This window comes from Chiloscyllium punctatum, chromosome 1, assembly GCF_047496795.1.
Source record: "Chiloscyllium punctatum isolate Juve2018m chromosome 1, sChiPun1.3, whole genome shotgun sequence".
Classification (NCBI taxonomy): Eukaryota; Metazoa; Chordata; class Chondrichthyes; order Orectolobiformes; family Hemiscylliidae; genus Chiloscyllium; species Chiloscyllium punctatum.
Window position 1 is genome coordinate 75323646 of NC_092739.1, and position 22443 is coordinate 75346088.

General features: G+C 42.6%; 1 protein-coding gene across 13 annotated transcripts in view; it reads right to left on the reverse strand.

Moving 5' to 3' along the window:
• fryl (furry homolog, like) overlaps window positions 1-22443 on the reverse strand; it is a 467472-nt gene that overhangs the window by 140488 nt on the left and 304541 nt on the right. For all 13 annotated transcript variants that reach the window (XM_072569022.1, XM_072569030.1, XM_072569038.1 and 10 more), the window contains 4 exons: window positions 17092-17191; window positions 9859-10027; window positions 7552-7811; window positions 6532-6672 (listed from right to left, as the gene is read on the reverse strand). In XM_072569022.1, coding sequence (XP_072425123.1) covers window positions 6532-6672; window positions 7552-7811; window positions 9859-10027; window positions 17092-17191 — 670 coding nt within the window. The remainder of the gene's footprint in view (window positions 1-6531; window positions 6673-7551; window positions 7812-9858; window positions 10028-17091; window positions 17192-22443) is intronic.

The window sequence follows — 22443 nt, forward strand, 5'->3', positions numbered from 1 at the left end:
AGCACTATACAGCCATAAAGTCTTTTTTTTAGTGCAGTCAACATTGCAATGTGGAAAATGCAGCAGCTAATTCGCATAGATGGTTCCATCAGCAGCAACAGGAGAATCGACATTTCGGGCATCAGCCCTTCTTCCTGAAGAAGGGCTGATGTCCGAAACGTCGATTCTCTTGTTCCTTGGATGCTGCCTGACCTGCTGCGTTTTTCCAGCAACACATTTTCAGCTCTGATCTCCAGCATCTGCAGTCCTCACTTTCTCCTCTAAGCAACAAGGGGTACGTCGACTTCCAAGAGATCAATTGTGTTAGGGGATTCTGTAGTCCAAGGTACAGACAGACGTTTCTGTGGCCAGCAGAGAAAAAGCAGAATGGTGTGTTGTTTCCCTGGTGCCAGGATCAAGGATGTCTCAGAGAGGGTGCAGAATGTTCTCACGGGGGAGAGGGGCCAGCAGGAGGTCATTGTCTACATTGGAACCAACGACATTGGAAGGGAAAAGGTTGAGATTCTGAAGGGAGATTACAGAGAGTTAGGCAGAAATTTAAAAAGGAGGTCCTCAAGGGTAGTAATATCTGGATTACTCCCACTGCTATGAGCAAGTGAGGGCAAGAATAGGAGGATAGAGCAGATGAATGCATGGCTGAGGAACTGGTGTATGGGAGAAGGATTCACTTTTCTGGATCATTGGAATGTCTTTTGGGGTAGAAGTGACCTGTACAAGAAGTACAGATTGCACCTAAATTGGAAGGGGACTAACATACTGGCAGGAAAATTTGCTAGAACTGCTTGGGAGGATTTAAACGAGTAAAGTGGGGGGTGGGACCCAGTCAGGTAGTGAGGAAAGAGATTGATCTGAGACGGGTACAGGTGAGAACAGAAGTGAGTCAAACAATCAGGGCAGGCAGGGACAAGGTAGGACTAATAAATTAGATTAGATTAGATTAGATTACTTACAGTATGGAAACAGGCCCTTCGGCCCAACAAGTCCCCACCGCCCCGCCGAAGCGTAACCCACCCATACCCATACATCTAACCCTTACCTAACACTACGGGCAATTTAGCATGGCCAATTCACCTGACCTGCACATCTTTGGACTGTGGGAGGAAACCAGAGCACCTGGAGGAAACCCACGCAGACACGGGGAGAACGTGCAAACTCCACACAGTCAGTCGCCTGAGGCGGGAGTTGAACCCGGGTCTCTGGCGCTGTGAGGCAGTAGTGCTAACCACTGTGCCACCGTGCCGCCCATGAATTAAACTGCACTTATTTCAATGCAAGGGGAAGGCAGATGAACTCAGGGCGTAGTTAGGAACATGGGACTGGGATATCATAGCAATTACAGAAACATGGCTCAGGGATGGGCAGGACTGGCAGCTTAACGTTTCAGGATACAAATGCTACAGGAAGGATAGAAAGGGAGGCAAGAGAGGAGGGGGTGTGGCATTTTTGATAAGGGATAGCATTACAGCTGTGCTGAGGGAGGATATTCCCAGAAATACATCCAGGGAAGTAATTTGGGTGGAACTGAGAAATAAGAAAGGGATGATCACCTTATTGGGATTGTATTATAGACCCCCCAACAGTCAGAGGCATATTGAGAAACAAACTTGTAAGGAGATCTCAGCTATCTGTAAGAATAATAGGGTAGTTATGGTAGGGGATTTTAACTTTCCAATCATTGACTGGGACTGCCATAGTGTTAAAGGTTTAGATGGAGGGGAATTTCTTAAGTGTGTACAAGACAATTTTCTGATTCAGTATGTGGATGTACCGACTAGAGAAGGTGCAAAACTTGACCTACTCTTGGGAAATAAGGCAGGGCAGGTGACTGAGGTGTCAGTGGAGGAGCACTTTGGAGCTAGCGACCATAATTCTATTCATTTTAAAATAGTGATGGAAAAGGATAGACCAGATCTAAAAGTTGAAGTTCTAAATTGGAGACAGGCCAATTTTGACGGTTAGGCAAGAACTTTCGAAAGCTGATTGGAGGCAGCTGTAAAGGGATGGCTGAAAAATGGGAAGCCTTCATAAATGAGATAATGAGAATCCAGAGAAAGTATATTCCTGTCAGGGTGAAAGGGAAGGCTGGTAGGTATAGGGAATGCTGGATGACTAAAGAAATTGAGGGTTTGGTTAAGAAAAAGAAGGAAGCATATGTCAGGTATAGACAGATCGACTGAATCCTTAGAAGAGTATAAAGGAAGTAGGAGTATACTTAAGAGGGAAATCAGGGACATGAGAGAGCTTTGGCAAATAGAATTAAGGAGAATCCAAAAGGTTTTTACAAATATATTAAGGACAAAAGGGTAACTAGGGAGAGAATAGGGCCCCTCAAAGATCATTCCTGAAGAAGGGCTGATGCCCGAAACGTCGATTCTCCTGCTCCTTGGATGCTGCCTGATCTGCTGCACTTTTCCAGCAACACATTTTCAGCCCCTCAAAGATCAGCAAGGCGGCCTTTGTATGGAGCCACAGAAAATGGGGGAGATACTAAATGAATATTTTACATCAGAGGGATGTAAGAGGGAAATCAGGAGGGCAAAAAGGGGACATGAGATAGCTTTGGCAAATAGAATTAAGGAGAATCCAAAGGGGTTTTACAAATATATTAAGGACAAAAGGGTAACTAGGGAGAGAATAGGGTCCCTCAAAGATCAAGGCGGTCTTTGTGTGGAGCCACAGAAAATGGGGGAGATACTAAATGAATATTTTGCATCCTTATTTACTGTGGAAAAGGATATGGAAGATATAGACTGTAGGAAGATAGATGGTGACATCTTGCAAAATGTCCAGATTACAGAGGAGGAAGTGCTGGATGTCTTGAAATCGTTAAAGGTGAATAAATCCCCAGGACCTGATCAGGTGTATCCGAGAACTCTGTGGGAAGCTAGAGAAGTGATAGCTGGGCCTCTTGCTGACACATTTGTATCATCGATAGTCACAGGTGAGGTGCCGGAAGACTGGAGGTTGGCAAACGTGGTACCACTGTTTAAGAAGGGCGGTAAAGACAAGTCAGAGAACCATAGACCAGTGATCCTGACCTCAGTGGTGGGCAAGTTGTTGGAGGGAATCCTGAGGGACAGGATGTACATGTATGTGGAAAGGTAAGGACTGATTACGGATGGTCAACACAGCATTGTGCGTAGGAAATCATATCTTACAAACTTGATTGAGTTTTTTGAAGAAATAACAAAGAAGATTGATGAGGGCAGAGCAGAAGATGTGAACTATACGGACTTCAGTAAGGCATTCGACAAGGTTCCCCATGGGAGACTGATTAGCAAGGTTAGATCTCATGGAATACAGGGAGAACTAGCCATTTGGATACAGTACTGGCTCAAAGATAGAAGACAGGGGGTGATGGTGGAGCGTTGTTTTTCAGGTTGGAGGCCTGTGACCAGTGGAGTGCCACAAGGATCAGTGCTGGGTCCTCTACTTTTTGTCATTTACATAAATGATTTGGATGCAAGCATAAGAGGTACAGTTAGTACATCAAAATTGGAGGTGTAGTGGGCAGCAAAGAGGGTTCCCTTAGATTACAACAGGATCTGGACCAGATGGGCCAATGGGCTGAGAAGTGGCAGATGGAGCTTAATTCAGGTAAATGCGAGGTGCTGCATTTTTGTAAAGCAAAACTTAGCAGGACTTATACACTTAATGGTAAGGTCCTAGGTAGTGTTGCTGAACAAAGAGACCTTGGAGTGCAGGTTCATAGCTTGTTGAAGGTTGAGTCACAGGTAGATAGGATATTGAAGGCGGCGTTTGGTATGCTTTCCTATTGGTCAGAGTATTGAGAACAGGAGTTCGGAGATCATGTTGCAGCTGTACAGGACATTGGTTAGGCCACTGTTGGAATACTGCGTGCAATTTTGGTCTCCTTCCTATTGGAAAGATGTTGTGAAACTTGAAAGGGTTCAGAAAAGATTTACAAGGATGTTGCCAGGGTTGGAGGATTTGAGCTATAGGGAGAGGCTGAACAGGCTGGGGCTGTTTTCCCTGGAGCGTCGGAGGCTGAGGGGTGACCTTATAGAGGTTTACAAAATTATGAGAGGCATGGATAGGATAAATAGACAAAGTCTTTTCCCAGGGGTCGGGGAGTCCAGGTGAGACTAGATTGGGTTGAGATATCTGGTCGGCATGGACGGGTTGGACCGAAGGGTCTGTTTCCATGCTGTATATCTCTATGAGTCTATGACTCTAAATCAAAGAGACATCGGAGTAGTCAATATCTTGTGCACGATGCACTAAACTTCAAAAAGACAAACATGATAATGGAAGTTGATCTTCAAAAAAGGACGAGGTGCTGGACCTAAAGGGCTCCTTCTTTTACCAATAATTCTTAATATATATTTCTACCAGGATTACCAGATGTTATGTCTGTCGTGATGAAACCAATAAATGAAAACCAGAGTTAAAAATGCACAAGGAAAGAAATCACTGGCCAGATCTTCCACTAGCCAGTTCTTATTCTAGCGTAGAGGCAGGTTGCATAGCGGAACTTCCCAGGACGTTTCAATTCTTCTATGTCTGGTGCTGTCAAAAAGACATTATCTAAATTTTTTTTTCAAAGTTCACTCACAGGTTGAGGGTATCGCTGGCTGGGCTCGAATTTATTGCCCACCCCAAATTGGAAACTATGGAGGGTTCTGATGAAATTAAGTAAAAAAACTTACAGTTGAAAAGTTAGCAAAACTGCAGCAGATGGATGTCAGTATAAGTGTGAGGTTATTCATTTTAGACTGAAAAAGGATAAATCAGGGTACTTTTTAGATGGCATGAAGTTAAATATGGTGGATGCCCAAAACGACTTGGGGGTTCAGATGCGTAGATTTTTGAAGTGGCACCAACAGGTCGGAAAATAATCTAGGCAACTAATGGGATGCTGCCCTTTACATCTAGAGGACAAGAATTAACGTAGAATAGTATAGGGAGATAGTGAGGACTGCAGATGCTGGAGAGTCAGAGTCAGGGAGCTATGAACCTGTACTCCAAGATCTCTTTGCTCAGCATTTTTAAGGAACTATGAACCTGCATTCCAAAATCCCTTTGCTCAGCAACACTCCCCAGGACCTTACCATTAAGTGTATAAGTCCTGCTAAGATTTGCTTTCCCAAAATGCAGCACCTCGCATTTATCTAAATTAAACTCCATCTGCCACTTCTCAGCCCATTGGCCCATCTGATCGAGACCACGTTGTAATCTGAGGTAACCTCCTTCGCTGTCCACTGCACCTCCAATTTTGGTGTCATCTGCAAACTACCTAACTGTACCTATTATGCTCACATCCAAATCATTTATATAAATGATGAAAAGTAGAAGACCCAGCACTGATCCTTGTGGCACTCCACTGGTCACAGGCCTCCAGTCTGAAAAACAACCCTCCACCACCACCCTCTGTCTTCTACCTTTGAGCCAGTTCTGTATCCAAATGGCTAGTTCTCCCTATATTCCGTGAGATCTAACCTTGCTAACCAGTCTCCCATGGGGAACCTTGTCGGATGTCCATATAGATCATGTCCACTGCTTTGCCCTCTTTGTTACTTCTTCAAAAACTTCAATCAAATTTGTGAGACATGATTTCTCACTCATAAAGCCATGCAGACTATCCCTAATCAGTCCTTGCCTTTCCAAACACATTTACATCCTGCCCCTCAGGATACCCTACAACAACTTGCCCACCACCGACGTCAGGCTCACTGGTCTATAGATCTCTAGCTTGCCCTTACCACCCTTCTTAAACAGTGGCATCACATTAACCAAATTCCAGTCTTCTGGCACCTCACCTGTGACTAGCGATGATACAAATATCTCAGCAAGAGGCCTAGCAATCATTGCCCTAGCATCCCACAGAGTTCTAGGGTACACCTGATCAGATCCTGGGATTTACCCACTTCTATGTATTTCAAGACATTCAGCACTTCCTCCTCTGTAATATGGGCGTTTTTCAAGATGTCACCATCTATTTCCCTATATTCTATACCTTCCATATCCTTTAACACAGTAAACACTGATGTAAAATACTTGTGTATTTCGCATTTCCCCCATCTCTTGCGGTTCCACACAAAGGGAGTCTTGCTGATCTTTGAGGGGCCCTATTCTCTCCCTAGTTACCCTTTTGTCCTTAAATGTGTTTATTAATGGGTTCTCTTTAACTCTATTTGCCAAAGCTATCTCATGTTCTCTTTTTGCCCTCCTGATTTCCCTTTTAAGATTACACCTACTTCCTTTATACTTTTCTAAGGATTCATTTGATTCATCTTGTCTATACCTGACATATGCTTCCTTCTTTTTCTTAACCAAACCCACAATTTCTTTAGTCTTCCAGCATTCCCTACAGACACCAGCCTTTCCAGTTTCATGCAGACACAAAACTGAAATAGTTTTAAAATCTGTTTTAGCCTGTGGGGAAAAACGTAAAGCAGCATTTATTGTTAATCAGAGTCTAACTATATATTTTCAAGTCAGCAAATCAATTACTTTCTATTTATATCTTCAGAAGTACATAATATGTAAAAGTACATAATATTTACTTACATATGGCAGGAGACTAGGCTCACTTGTCACACCACACATACTGATAAGGAAATGCAGAATTATTTTTAGGTTTTTGGGCCAGCTGTCTGCTAGTGTTGTCCATACGTTTTCTATCTCCGACCATGCTAACTCATCACCATACTGCACAGGGAAAAGAAAAACAAATTTCAAGCAGCTTAATGACACAAATTTCTCAACACCTCATTATCTTGAATATTAACTTTGGAAAGATTATCTTCTTTGATTCTGGGAATCAAATGCATTTTCCTTCTTACTCTCAAAACTAGGATTCATTAAAAAGTTTGTATCACAGTGTCAGTTTTTTTTATATCTCAAGAAAATTGCAATGTCAAAAGCATTCCAGTAATAGAAACATTTCTCATTTCAAATTATGGCCTTTAATTTCAGTTAACAACATGCATTAAAATATTATTTCATGCAAAATCTCTACTGTAGTTTTTAGCCTATTTTAATATTTTTACAATTTAAAGAAACTCAAATTCAGCCAGACCTATCCCCTAATATCTACTCTCCAGACTAGACTGGCAGTTCTAGGTTGACTTCAATGCATTAAAACTTTTAAGTGCTTTTACTCTGCGGGACACCTCAGCAAGTGAAATATTTTAAGGGAGTATGAACCACTGTACAATATGCTGATTGCAGGATATCCCCATTGCTGTGTTGAAGATCATGTCCCACTTTTATTGAAACATAACTGGCCTGAAATGTTAACTGTTCTGTTCTCTACAGATACCCCCTGAATTGGTGAATACTTCCAGTTTTCCTGTTAATTCAGCTTTGTATTTAACTTTCATACGAAATGAAACTTAGTGATGAAAATTCAAAACTCAGTTTGCAATGTTAGTGAAAACTAGGAATTTTAAAAAAGAAATGCAGTAAAACTTTGAGAGTGCATTTATCTGCTTACAAACTGATTTCCTAATGTGCCATGAAACATTTTTCATGATAACTGCAGATTTGCTTTGGAGTGAGATCAGATTTGTATGAGAGAACACTTACTTTTGCTGTCATATACATCAGGTTATTTAGCACCATAATAGTAGCCTGTGGAGATCCCCAACCTTCCCCCCTCAGCCAACGTCTGCTGTTTGTCATCATCTCCCTGTCCTTCATATATACTTCATCAGATTCATCCACAGTCTTTGAAGATGACAAGGGTTTGAAATCTACCAATTCAATGTTATTCATCCAGGGCAGAAGGTAGTGCAGCATCACTTGCCGACCAGCAGGGTGAGCTGTTTGGATTCTGTGACTTACTTCTGTAAAGGTTAAAAATGCAATATTATAACATACAGCTACAGGCTCCAGAGGTTTCTCTTTGGCTGAAAATTATTTAATAAGGCCTTTTAGAAACAAGTCCAACATTACATTAAAAGGAAAAAAAAAATACAAGGTGCAGGTTTAAGCATCTGTTTCTGGAGAGAGAGTCAATGTTTCAAGTCCAATATGACTTTACTTCAGAACTAAAAAGGGGTTAGAAAATGGTGGTTTTGAAACTTTGACAGAGGTAGAGGAGTCATCAGTGGAAGAGATTGTACTGTAGCCCAGTGCAAAGGATAAAAGTGTTGTTTGTTGGGGTGAAAGAAAAAAAGATGTAAAATGGATGTAAATTCACAGGTGAAAATGGATCCTCTTGGCTAAGAGCAAAGAAAACAAGGAAGCCTGTGTTTTGTTTTCTGGTGTGGGAAGAGACAGAAGGATGCAAAAAAAAATGAAGAGATGAGATGTCTTGGGACAGGCTGTGAAGTTGTGCAATTCAACATAGTCTTTGGGAGCCTGTACAGCATTTCAACTGTTTCTATCCTGGCCTGCTGCAATGTTCCAACAAAGCACAACGCTACTCAGGGAACACCAAATTTTCCTCTTGGGTGTTTTACATATTGAATTCCACAACTTCAGTGAGCTTGACTGCATACTTCATTTTCCTTATGTTCTTCTCAAGTGCACTCCAAAATGGGCTTGTCCTTTTTTTTAAGAAACTGAGAGCTGAGAGGATCTGCTTCCAGCCTTCCACATTTTAATTTCTATATCTAATTTATCTCTTTCACCCCAATTGGTAACCCCTTTGACTTTTGTATTGGCCTCCACATGATCTACTCCTATGGCTCCTTATCCATCTCTGTCCAAAGTTTCAAAACCACCCATTTTCCAACCTCTTTCAACCTCTGAAGTAAAATCGGACTCAAAACAGTTGTTTCTTTCTCCACAGATGCTCTCCAGACCTGCTGAATTTCTCCAACATTTTCTGTTTGTTTTAGATTTCCAGAATCCACAGTAATTTGCTTTTGCTACATTTAAAGAGGTTGAGTACAAATAAAATCATACAACAAAGAATTAGAAAGTATGATCAGAAAAGAAATTAAGTCACACTTTTTCTGAACAAATAGTACAATAAATCATAACTTCAAAATCAATCATGTTATATTCATTATCCAGCACTGGCAAAGCAATTGCTTGGTCAGAAGAACAGGCGAAAGAGTGGACTGTCGGTGCTGGAGATCAGAGTCAAAATTAGAGTGGTGCTGGAAAAGCACAGCAGGTCAGGCAGCATCTCTGGAGCAGGAAAATCGACATTTTGGGCAAAAGCCTGACAAAGTGCTTTTGCCCGAAATGCCAAGTTTCCTGCTCCTCGGATACTGCCTGACCTGCTGTGCTTTCCCAGCACCACTCTGATCAGAACAGTCAAAGCACACGACAGCTGAAATGCACAGAAAACTGTACTTATCAGGAAAGAAAACTGCTAAGTACAGTTATAAATCCTTATTTACGATGCAAATCCATCAAGTAACATGCTTCCCTGGGTCACACTGCCATCAGGTCATTCTGGTGTCTGAAGCCATTGAGACTCCAGTTAGTGCCATTGTAAAACAGACTTTATCAGAGATGTACACCAATTCTTGCAAAGTTAATTAAGAGTAATATCCAAGTCCATATCAGACTTTGGACTTCACTTTGTATTTGGTCTCTCCTTGATTATCTATGAACATTTAATGATCCAGTTTTTGCCATATTACATAGAAGATCAAAATAAGGAAAACAACTCACAACCCAATGAACTCAAACTATTGTTGATGGCTTCTAAGTAAATTGAAGGCCTACTGAAAATAATAGACAGGTCTTCAACTGTTTTAAAAAAGTTGTTTTCAAATACTGTATACAACAAAAGGAAAATGAACTACATTATCTTTCAAATGCAACATAAATCATAAAAGGTTTTCTCAGACATACATTATCAGATAAATTTGAATGCTTATGTCGACAGAAAATACAACAAAAAGTATCACCCATGAAAGTAATGAAATATACCTGAGAAGATGGGGATTGTAAGTTCTGGGTAAGTTCTTGCCAATTCCTCTGACAATTGATAGTAGGAAACAGAATAAAGATGTGGCAGTGGAGAAGGGTGATTTAGTATTCCATCAGTTCGCTGCACTTCCAGCTTGTGCGCATAACGAAATAGCTTGGGCTCCAAGATCTGCAATAAGTAAAACCAACAAACAATATCTTTCAAGCAGGGAATTTCAAACAGGAGGTTTAAGGTGCCAATGGAGGATTTATCCCAAATGCTTACTGCAAGTACAGGTCACTCTGCTACACATATTTTGTTAACACAAATTCGCTGTAACACAATTGATAAATTGGGAACACTGTTACATTGCCAACAATAAGCACTGCATCTAAAGCGCAATGTTTCTACAACATGGGATTGCCTAAGAATGCAACGATCACGTTATAGAAGAGCTACCTGTATGTCAAACAAGCATTATTTCTATAATTTTGCATAAGTTCCATCATTCAGAAATATTATGAAACCACTTTCGTAAAGCAAATGCTACAAGATAGAACATAGAACACAGAACAGGCCCTTTGGTCCACAATGTTATGCTGAGATTTAATCCTAATGTAAAATATAGTAACAATCTACGCACCCCTCAATTCACTGCTATCCATGTGCATGTCCAGAAGTTGCTTAAATGTCCCCAATGACTCTGCTTCCACCACCACTGCTGGTAATGCATTCCATGCATTCACAACTCTCTGTGTAAATAACCTACCTCTGATGTCTCCTTTTTCCCTTCCTCTTAATATCTTCAAACTATGACTCCTCATACAAGTCAATCCTGCCCTGGGGAAAAGTCTCTGGCTATTGACTCTATTCCTCTCATTATTTTGTACACCTCGATCAGGTCTCCTCTCTTCCTCCTCCTCTCCAGAGACAAAAGTCTCAGCCTATTCAAACTTTCTTCATAAGGCCAGCCCTCCAGTCCAGGCAGCATCCTGGTAAACCTTCTTTGCACCCTCTCCAAAACCTCTGCATCTTTCCTATAGTAGGGCGACCGGAACTGGACACAATATTCCAAGTGTAGCCTCACCAGGGACTTATAGAGCTGCAGCAAAATCTCACGGCTCTTAAACTCTATTCCCCGTTCATGAAAGCCAAAACACCATATACTTTCTTAACAACCCTATCCACTTGGGTGGCAACTTTGAGGGATCTATGTACTTGCACACCCAGATCCCTCTGTTCCTTCACACTGCCAAGAATCCTGTCTTTAATCCCATATTTAGCATTCGAGTTCGACCTTCCAAAATGCATCACTTCGCATTTATCCAGGTTGAACTCCATCTGCCATTTCTCACCCCAGCTCTACATTCTGTCTATGTCGCGCTGTAGCCTGCAGTAGCCCTCTATACTATCAATGACACCTCTAACCTTTGTGTCATCTGCAAATTTACTAAACCACCCCTCAACCTCCTCATCCAAGTAATTTATAAAAACTACAAAGAGCAGAGGCCCAAGTACAGAGCCCTGCGAGACCCACTCAACATTGTCCTCCAGGCAGAATACAACCACACTGTGCCTTCTGTCAGCCAGCCAATTCTGAATCTAGATAGCCACATCTCCCTGTATCCCACACTTTCTGACCTTATGGATGAACCTACCATGGGGAACCCTATCAAATGCCTTGCTGAAATCCATTCACACCACATCCAATGCTCAAGCGTCGTCGACCTGTCTTGACACCTCCTCAAAGAACTCAATACGATTTGTGAGACATGACCTGCCCCTCATAAAGCCATGTTGACTGCCTTTAATCACACTATGCTTTGCCAAATAGTCATAAAAAAATGTCACTGCAATCTTCAAGGTCATCATTTCTAACAAGTGCAAGTACAAAATTTATTGCAATTATCAAGCTTATTTTATGATGATTTAGTCAATGCCACCATTTGCTTTTAGTGTTAATATCAATTAATGTTTTTCCAAACTACCTTAAATGTTCTCTTTTTTCCCCCTGTTCACAACTCATTTATTACATTTTTATGAAGCTGAAGAAAATTCCTAACTAGTGTGTTGACATTACAGGAGCTTCATAAAGTATGCTGAGTGAAGAGACAATTGATAATTCATTTATTTTTTAATTCAGCAATGAAATTTCAGTTTAGATACTGTTCTGGATTTTGTGAAGGCATTTGAAGACAAGCCATCAATGCATTGTCATTGTCACTTCGAAACTGACTGCAATTTCAGAAATTAATCCATAGGCAGATGAATACAAAAATCCTGACATTACAGTCTGTTACTCACTGACCAAAAGAATCATACAGTGCCCATCAAATCTGCACTAACAAAATACTACTCGAAATCTACACTAGTCCCACTTTATAACGCTTAGCCCATAGCCTGGACTGTTACGACATTTCAAGAGCTCATCCAAGTACTTTTAAAGGTCATGAAGTTTCCAACCTTAACTGTCCTATTCAGCAGTGTATTCCAGATTCCCACGATCCTCTGGGGGAAAATGTTTCGCTTCAAATCTTCTTTAAATCTCCCACCTTCCACATTCAAATTATGCCCCTTTGTTATTGAACCTTCAGCTAAGGAAACAGCTGCTTTCTGTCCACCTTGTCCATGCTCTCTCAATCTTACAGACCTCTATCAGGTCCGTTCACTGCCTTCGCTGCTCCAGAGAAAACACCCTGAATTTATCCAGCCTTCCTTCATTGCTCAACTGCTATATGACATGGAACAGCCTAGTCAGTCTCCTCTACATCTATTGTAGTCCAGTCAGAGCCTTCTGATAGTGCAGTGACTGTAACTGCACACAGCACTCCAGCTGGATCCTAACCATAGTTTTGTACTGCTCCATAATCAATGCCATGGTTGATAAAACCAACTATCCTGCGTAGTTTCCCAACGATTCTATTACCCTGCCTGCCGCCTTCAGGAATCTGTGAAAATGCATATCAAAAAGATGCCATAAATTGAGTATATCTTTGTCTTGTACATCTTTCAAAGTGTATCATCTCACCCTTATCAGAGTAAAATTCCATCTTCCATTCTGACCAGTCCATCAATTGGAAGGTACCTAATGTAACTCCGCTATTTAAAAAGGGAAGGAGAGAGAATTATAGACCAGTGAGACTGACACCAATCTTCAGGAAGACGCTGGAATCCATTATCAAGAATTTTCATAGCAAAGCACTTAGGAAACAGTGGTAAAATCAGTCTCAGTCAGCATGTATTTACAAAATGGAAATCATGCTCAAAAGATCTACTGGAATTCTTCAAGGCTGCAACTGGTAAAAGTTGATCAGGGGAGTCAGTGATTATTGTTTCTTTAGACTTTTAAAAGGTCTCTGGTAAAAACCCATATAAGAGATTAATGCGTAACAGTTAAGTGAATTGAGTGGAGGTATTGTTGAGGTGGATAGAAAATTGGTTAGCAGAATGGAAACAAAGAGCAAGAATAAATAGGTCTTTTTGGGAATGGCAGGCAGTGAACAGTAGGCATCGGTATTAGGACCCCAGTGTTTCACAATATATGTTAATGATTTTAGATGAGCGAACTAAATGCAATATCTCTAAATATGAAGACGACACAAAGCTGGATGGAAGGGTGTGCTGTGAGGAGGATGCAGAAATGCGACTTGGACAGGTTGAGTGAGTGAGCAAATGCATGGAAGATGCAATATAATGTGGATAGATGGGAGATTATCAATTTTGGTGTTGTGGTTCTGTTCGCCGAGCTGGGAATTTGTGTTGCAGACGTTTCGCCCCCTGTCTAGGTGACATCCTCAGTGCTTGGGAGCCTCCCGTGAAGCGCTTCTGTGATCTTTCCTCCGGCATTTGTAGTGGTTTGAATCTGCAGCAGAGACAAACCACTACAAATGCCGGAGGAAAGATCACAGAAGCGCTTCACGGGAGGCTCCCAAGCACTAAGGGTGTCACCTAGACAGGGGACGAAACATCTGCAACACAAATTCCCAGCTCGGCGAACAGAACCACAACAACGAGCACCCGAGCTACAAATCTTCTCACAAACTCTATCAATTTTGGCAGCAAAATTAGAAAGGTGGATTATTGTTTGAATGTTTGTAAATTGACAGTGGAGAATCTTCAATGAGGTCTGGGTGTCCTCATGCACTAGTCGATGAAAGTAAGCATGCAGCTTCAGTAGGCACTAAAGGCCAACTGTATGTTGGCATTCATGAAGACAGGAACAAAGATCTTTCATTATGATTATAGAGACATTGGTGAGACCATGCCCAGTGGATTATGTTTCTGCCTCCTTTACTTTAGAGGGAGTGAAGCAAAGGTTTACCTCGGAGGGCAGAATTGACATGAGGAGAGGATGAAGGCCTAAAACTGGAGTTTGGAAGAATGAGGGGTGGGGATCTCATCAAAGTCTATAAAATTATAAAAAAACCTGAACAGATTAGCTGCAGTAAATATGTTCCCAATGACCATAAGCAGGGGGTCACCATTTAAGGTTAAGGAGTAAACCTTTTAGGACTGAGATGAGGAGGAACTTCTTCACCTAGAGAGTGGTGAGCCTGTGGATTTCACTGCCACAGTAAGTGGTTGAGGCCAAAACATTGATATAGTTTGAAGGAGGAGGCAGATATAGTTTGTGTGGTTAAAGGGATCGGGGAGAGAAAGAGAAGGTGAGCGAGATAAGGGTATTGAGTGAATGATCCGGGGTCAAATGGCCTATTCCTGCTCCTTTCTTCAACGTCTAGGTCTAGATGTATGTTTATATCCTGCTGTAACCTGTCTTTTTCCTCACATCAACCACCTACACAATTGTGTCAAATAATCTTCTCCCTTTCACATGCCAACAGCAGCACCCCCCACCTGCCACACACGCACACTTCTAGATTGGTTACATATATATTATGAACTATAAGGGACCAGCACCGATCCTTGTGGTATAACACTGGACACGTCCTCCATCAATACAAATAGCTTATCGTCACCACTCACTGTCCCCAACCATTAAGGCGATTTTGGGTCCACCTTGCCAAATTCTGCTGGACCTCATTTCCTTTTACCTTCTTTATCAGTGTCCCATGTAGAACCTCCTCAAGGCTTTACTGAAATGCATATTAACCACATCAACTCCACTACTCTCATCAACACAGCTGGTCACCTCAAAAAATACAAGTAATTTGCTAGATATAGACTTCCTCTGACAAAGCCAAAAGACTAACCTTGAACAAACCTTGCCTCTCCAAATGGAGACTAACTCTCTCCTTCAGAATTTTCTCCAACAGTTTCCCAACCACTGATGACAGATTCACTGGTCTGTAATTCCCTGGTTTATCCCTACCAACCTGCTTGATAATGTAGCTGGCCTTAATGGTTTCATGAGAGCCACTCAGCTCCTGGCCTCATTACAGTCTTGGTTCAAACATGGATAAAAGAGCTGAATTGCAGATGTGAGGTGAGAGTGACAGCCCTTGACATCAAGATCAAATTCAAGTGAAGTGGCATCAAGGATGCCTAGCAAAACTGGAATCAATGGGAATCATACCTGGGCACACAGGGTATGCCCTAGGCTCAACAGCTTCACCTGCTTCATCAACGACTTTCCCTCCATCACAAGGTAGGTGTTTCCTGATAATTACAAATTGTTCAGCACCATTCGCTCAGATACTCCTCAGATGCTGAAGCAGTCCACATTCAAATGCAACAAGATCTGGACAATATTCAGGTTTGGGCTGACAAGTGGCAACTAACATTTACACCAGGCTATTATCATCTCACATAAGAGACAATCTATCCATCACCCCTTGACATTCAATGGTGTTTCCATCACTAAATCCCCCACTATCAACATTCTGGGGGCTATCATTGACCAGGAACTCAACTGGACTCACCACATAAACACAGTGGCTACAAGAGCAGGTCACAGGCTGGACATGCTGCAGTGAGTAACTCACCTCCTGACTCTCCAAAGCCTGTCCCACCATCTACAAGGTACAAGTCAGGAGTGTGATGGAATTCTCCCCACTTGTCCGATTGAGTGCAGTCCCAACAACACTCAAGAAGCTTGACACCATCCAGGACAAAGCAGCCCACTTGACTGGCACTACGTGCACAAGCATTCACTCGCTCTGCCACAAACGCTCAGTAGCAGCAGTGTACATTATCCACAAGATGCACTGCAGGAATTCATCCAAGATCTTTAAACAACACCTTCCAAACCCAGGACCACTTCCATTTAGAAGGACAAGGGCAGGGAACTCCATCACCTGCAAGTTCCCCTCCAAGTCAGTCATCATCCTGACTTGGAAATGCATCGGTGTTCCTTCAGTAACACTGGTCAAAACCCTGGAACTCCTTGCCCAATTGCAATGTTGGTACAGCTGCACCAAATGGACTGTAGTGGCTCAGGAAAGTCACTCTTTAACATTTTCTCAAGGGTAAATAGGGAGGGGCAATAAATTTCATACCTCAGGAACGAATGAAACAAAAATTTTTAGATTAGATTAGATTACTTACAGTGTGGAAACAGGCCCTTTGACCCAACTTGTCCACCCCGACCCGCTGAAACGCAACCCACCCAGACCCATTCCCCTACATTTACCCCCTTCACCTAACACTACAGGCAATTCAGCATGGCCAATTCACCTAACCTGCACATTTTTGGATTGTGGGAGGAAACCGGAGCACCCGGAGGAAACCCACGCAGACACGGGGAGAATGTGCAAACTCCACACAGAGAATCGCCCGAGGCGGGAATTGAACCCGGGTCTCTGGCGCTGTGAGGCAGCAGTGCTAACCACTGTGCCACCCACTAATTTTGCCAAGATAAAACTCAACTCCCCAGTAGTTTCCCAACCCTTCAATGGGGTACCTAAAAACTAGCATTCTCTCCTTTCTTCAGGGCAGCTTGTAGAACTAGTTAGGACCATTACTAGCTCCTGAGATGCTGGATCAACAGAGCTGCAAGATCCCAGCGTGGTATTGCTGTGGGCCACCCGTCAGTGAAGTAACAAACACTTTTTGCTTTCTTTTTTGCGTGGGGTAAGAGAGGAGAATAATTCATCCTCCTCTAAAGTTTGTCTCCTTCAGTTGGGAGTAGAATAATTATAACTTTCTATTTCTCCTGTTAAAATATTTTGATTTATAATTAAGTGATTTTCTGATCGTGTTTAATGGAAAATAAAAGTACATGAAACATTATACAAGGTATTCAAATATTCAATTGGTCAAAACATCACTGCTGTCATTTCAAATCATTCACAAACCTGTAGCAGTTGCATGGCAATCTCATAGATATCTCTTGATGAATCGGCGGCTTTGAAAAGTATCAGGTTCAGAAGAGTTACAGTGTCAAACTGGTAATCCCTGTGAGAAAGTTTCAGAAGAAAATATATTATTAATAAAATTACAGTGATAAACTTTTATTTAGTCTTGATTAAAATGCAGGGAGTTGCCAGGTTGTGAACAGGTTCCATTTGGAGTCTGTTCACAAGTCATTTTGTGCAACGTAGGATAGTATAAAATGGCCATAAGTATGAGGAAGTGTCAGATCTTCGACATTAATACATTGTGCATGAATGCGCATTCGTAAGTACATGTTCTTAAATTGGATGTCCATAAATCAGGAACTCCCTGCACAGAATTCAAAAGAAAAAACAAATACCAAATCAAACAGCTTGAAATTAAGAAATACTGTGGCAATGTGTTCACACGCTATATGTACACATTAATTACAGGAGATTAACTTCTGAAGCAACTAAAGATATTAGCTAACATTAGAACTCCTCTGAAGGTTTAATATTTCACGAGTATACATTTGAGAATTTTGTGAAATTGAGCTTCAGTTAACTGAAAATCACAGGGGTGAACTCAATTCAATAATTCAGCACAACCCAATGGAATTTTAAAGAAAAACTTAAATATCCAACAAACTTGACCCATTAAGCCAATTTTACTATTCCGTAAGATCAAGGGTGAGCTAACTATTCAACATTCATGCCTACTCCTGTTAACATTTCACCTTTTGTTCATCAAGAATCAATCTACCTCCACCATGAAACATTCAAAGACTGCTTCCACCATCTTTCCACCAAGAGAGTTCCAAAGGCTCCTGACCGCTGAGAAATAAAAATTCTCATCTCTGCTTCAAATAGCTGATAAATTATTCTTAAACGGCACAATGGGCTCAGCGGTTAGCACTGCTGCCTCACAGCAGCAGGGATCCAGGTACAATTCCAGCCTTGCAGAGTGTCTGCATGGAATTTACACATTCTCCCCGTGTCTGCGTGGGTTTCCACTCAGTGCTCCAACAATCCAAAGATGTGCAGGGTAGGTGGATTGGCCATAGCAATTTAGCACATACAGTGCAGAGATGTGCAGGCTAGATGGGATAGCTACATAAATGTGGACAAAGTTAAAATCACACAACAGCAGGTTATAGTCCAACAGGTTTATTTGTAAGTACGAGCTTTCGGAGCACTGCTCCTTCATCTGGTAGCTGTGGAACAGGATCACAAGCACAGAATGTATATAAAAAGATCACAGTGTCATGCAACTGAAAAGATATATTGAACAAACCTCGATTGCTGTTAAGTATTTCATCTTTTAGAATTGGTTGCAGGTTTCAGTTCATTGATATGTAAATCCCAGAACTTCCCAGAACTACACTCCCCACACTCACACCCTCTCACAGGCTTATACACCATCACACACACACATGCACACAATCACTCACTCTCTCATTCACACACACACACATATATAGGTCTATGAGTGAATTTGCATTTGCAGATACATTCTAATTTACTCAAAAACCACACAATCTGCAGGCAGTCACTCCATGCAACATTTTATAAATTCCTACTTTGAAAATAGAACCAGTCTGGCTCAAGATTGGGATACAGACAGACCCTAACATCACACCGTCTGAACTGAGATGGCACTTTTTTTTAATACAACCTTAAGTTACCTTGAGAATATGACTTAAAAATAGTTCTGGAATTTAGATATTAATGAACTAAAACCGGCAAGACATTCTAAAAGACAAGAGACATAACAGCAGTCTAGGTTTGTTCAATATATCGTTTCAGTTGCATGACACTGTAACCATTTGCTATAAATTTTGTGTCTTATGATCCTGCTCCACAGCTACCTGAAGTAGTAGCAGGTTTCTGAAAGCTAGTACTTTCAAATAAACCTGTTGGACTATAATCTGGGGTTGTGCGATTTTTAACTTTGCTCACCTCAGTCCATCACTGGCACCTTCACATCATATGAGATTATGGGGAGTGTTTGGCTCTGGAAACAGGATGCTCTTCCGAGGGCCAGTGGTCTCTTTACCAGGATATTATTCATTCTTTATGATTCTAAACCATGATCTTTAATTCTAGATTCTCCCACAAAAAGACATCTTTCCCACATCTACCCTGTCAAGAACCCCTCTTAAAATATCGTATTCTTCCAAACTTCATTGATACAAGCCTATCCTGTCCAAACATTCCTCAGATTCAAAAACACCAGCAACAGTTCTCCTTCAAGATCCTCTGCTCCACACTTGCAGCAATGTGCCGGCACCTAACCACTCTATAGTCAACCCTGCCTCAGCTGAGGGCCACACTCTCTCAGAATTGCACTCTGTACTACATCCTCAGGAAAATTCATACTCTCAACTCCATCTCAAACATCTAAAACTGTAAGTACAACAAACTTTTATCTACCCATCTTCATAACCAGCACTCCTCAAACATTCCAGAAGATTCCCCCGGCCTCTGGAACTGCTTGGAAACCATTAGCCATGCGACTGGTGCAGCTGCCACCCCCACACTGATCGACGATGTCACTTCCGCCCCATCATGGCCGCTCCCACAACCACTTCCACCCCTCACAATTCCTCATGCATGACACGTGACATCACTTCCGCCCCTCACATCATTGCTGATTTCACACGCTCAGTGACTTCCGCCACCCCTACTGCCGTGTCTGCCACCACTTCCGCCCCCACTGCCACTCACCTGCATTCTGCTGACATGCCCCCCACATATCCCACTGTCATCATTCCCGGCCCCCAGAACAGCAATACAGGCAGCATCCAAGGAGCTTCGAAATCGACAATTCGGGCAAAAGCCCTTCATCAGGAATAAAGGCAATGAGCCTGAAGCATGGAGAGATAAGCTAGAGGAGGGTGGGGGTGGGTAAAAAGTAGCATAGAGTACAATGGGTGAGTGGGGGAGGGGATGAAGGTGATAGGTCAGGGAGGAGAAGGTGGAGTGGATAGGTGGAAAAGGAGATAGGCAGGTAGGACAAGTCATGGGGACAGTGCTGAGCTGGAAGTTTGGAACTAGGGTGGGGGGGGGGGGGGGGGGGGGGGTGGGGTGGGGAAGGGGAAATGAGGAAACTCATTGATGCCCTGGGGTTGAAGTGTTCCGAGGCGGAAGATGAGGCATTCTTCCTCCAGGCGTCTGGTGGTGAGAGAGCGGCGGTGAAGGAAGCCCAGGACCTCCACGTCCTCGGCAGAGTGGAAGGGGGAGTTGAAATGTTGGGCCACGGGGCGGTGTGGTTGATTGGTGCGGGTGTCCTGGAGATGTTCCCTAAAGCGCTCTGCTAGGAGGCGCCGAGTCTCCCCAATGTAGAGGAGACCGCATTGGGAGCAATGGATACAATTAATGATATTAGTGGATGTGCAAGTAAAACTTTAATGGACGTGGAAGGCTCCTTTAGGGCCTTGGATAGAGGTGCTGGAGGTGGTGTGGGCACAGGTTTTACAGTTCCTGCGGTGGCAGCGGAAAGTGCTCCCTCACCACCAGACACCTGGAGGAAGAACGCCTCATCTTCCACCTCGGAACACTTCAACCCCAGGGCATCAATGTGGACTTCAACAGTTTCCTCATTTCCCCTTCCCCCACCTCACCCTAGTTCCAAACTTCCAGCTCAGTTACTGTCGCCATGACTTGTCCGGACTTGTCCTACCTGCCTATCTCCTTTTCCACCTATCCACTCCACCCTCTCCTCCCTGACCTATCACCTTCATCCCCTCCCCCACTCACCCATTGTACTCTATGCTACTTTCTCCCCACCCCCACCCTCCTCTAGCTTATCTCTCCACGCTTCAGGCTCACTGCCTTTATTCCTGATGAAGGGCTTTTGCCCGAAACGTCAATTTCGAAGCTCCTTGGATGCTGCCTGAACTGCTGTGCTCTTCCAGCACCATTAATCCAAAACTTGTTACATCTTGCCAACCAGAATATTATTAATGTATTACTCCTCTCTGCTCTAAAGGGGAGGCAATGCATGTGTTTTATTTGGACTTTCAGAATGCTTTTGACAGAAGTGTCAGAGAACAGATTAATATGTACCATTAAAATGCTGGGATTAGGGGCAGTAGAAATGGATAGAAAACTGGATTGCAAGACAGGGAAACAAGTGGGAATAAGTGGCTCTTTTTTTTTCCCAAGTGACAAGCAGTGACTATTGATTCACAGGAATCAATACTAGGACCCTAAGGATTTGGGCGGCACGGTGACACAGTGGTTAGCACTGCTGCCTCACAGCACCAGAGACACGGGTTCACTTCCCGCCTCAGGCGACTGACTGTGTGGAGTTTGCACATTCTCCCCGTGTCGGCGTGGGTTTCCTCCGGGTGCTCCGGTTTCCTCCCACAGTCCAAAAATGTGCAGGCCAGGTGAATTGGCCATGCTAAATTGCCCGTAGTGTTAGGAAAGGGGTAGATGTAGGGGTATGGGTGGGTTGCGCTTCGGCGGGGCGGTGTGGACTTGTTGGGCCGAAGGGCCTGTTTCCACACTGTAAGTAATCTAATCTAAATTCATCATGTATGTTAACGATTTAGGTCAGGGAACTAAATTTACTATCTCCAAATTTGTACATGACACAATGTTGGATGTGAAGGATGCAGACATACTTTGTTATGATTTGGACTAAAAAAGTGGGTGGGCAAATGCATGGCAGATGTAGTATAACATTATACATGTGAGGTTATCCACTTTGGGAGCAAACATAGGAAGGCATATTATCTGAACGGCTATAAATTGAGGCGGGAAATTTGTAACAAGACCTGGGTGTCCTGATACACTAGTGATGAAGGTAAATGGTATATTGGCCTTTATAGTGAAAAGATTTGAGTACAGCAGCAGGGATGTCTTGCTGCAATTATACAGAGACCTAGTGAGACTACAACTATAATATTGCGTGCAGCTTTAGTCACATTATCTGAGGAAGGCTGTTCTCACTAGAGGGATTGCAACAAAGGTTTATCAGACTGATGTATGAGGACAGGCTGTATCAGTAAGGGTTATATTAGATGGAGCTCTGAAGAATGGGGTTGGGGGGGATTTCACACAAACCTACAACAGGATGAGACAGGGTAGATGCAGGAAGGATGTTGTCAATGACTGTTTGCCGTCAGAAAGGGGCGTTATGATCCCAGTCGATGGTACTACTGGCAAGTCAGATTCAAGAATGAAACCTGGCTTGTTAGATTTTGTTTACTTTAACTTGGTAGTCATTCATATGAGACTGTGGAGTTACTTTAACAACAGAACAGAACATATCACACAAAAGAACTAAAAAACAACAAATTATCGAGTTAAGAACACAGTTGGAAA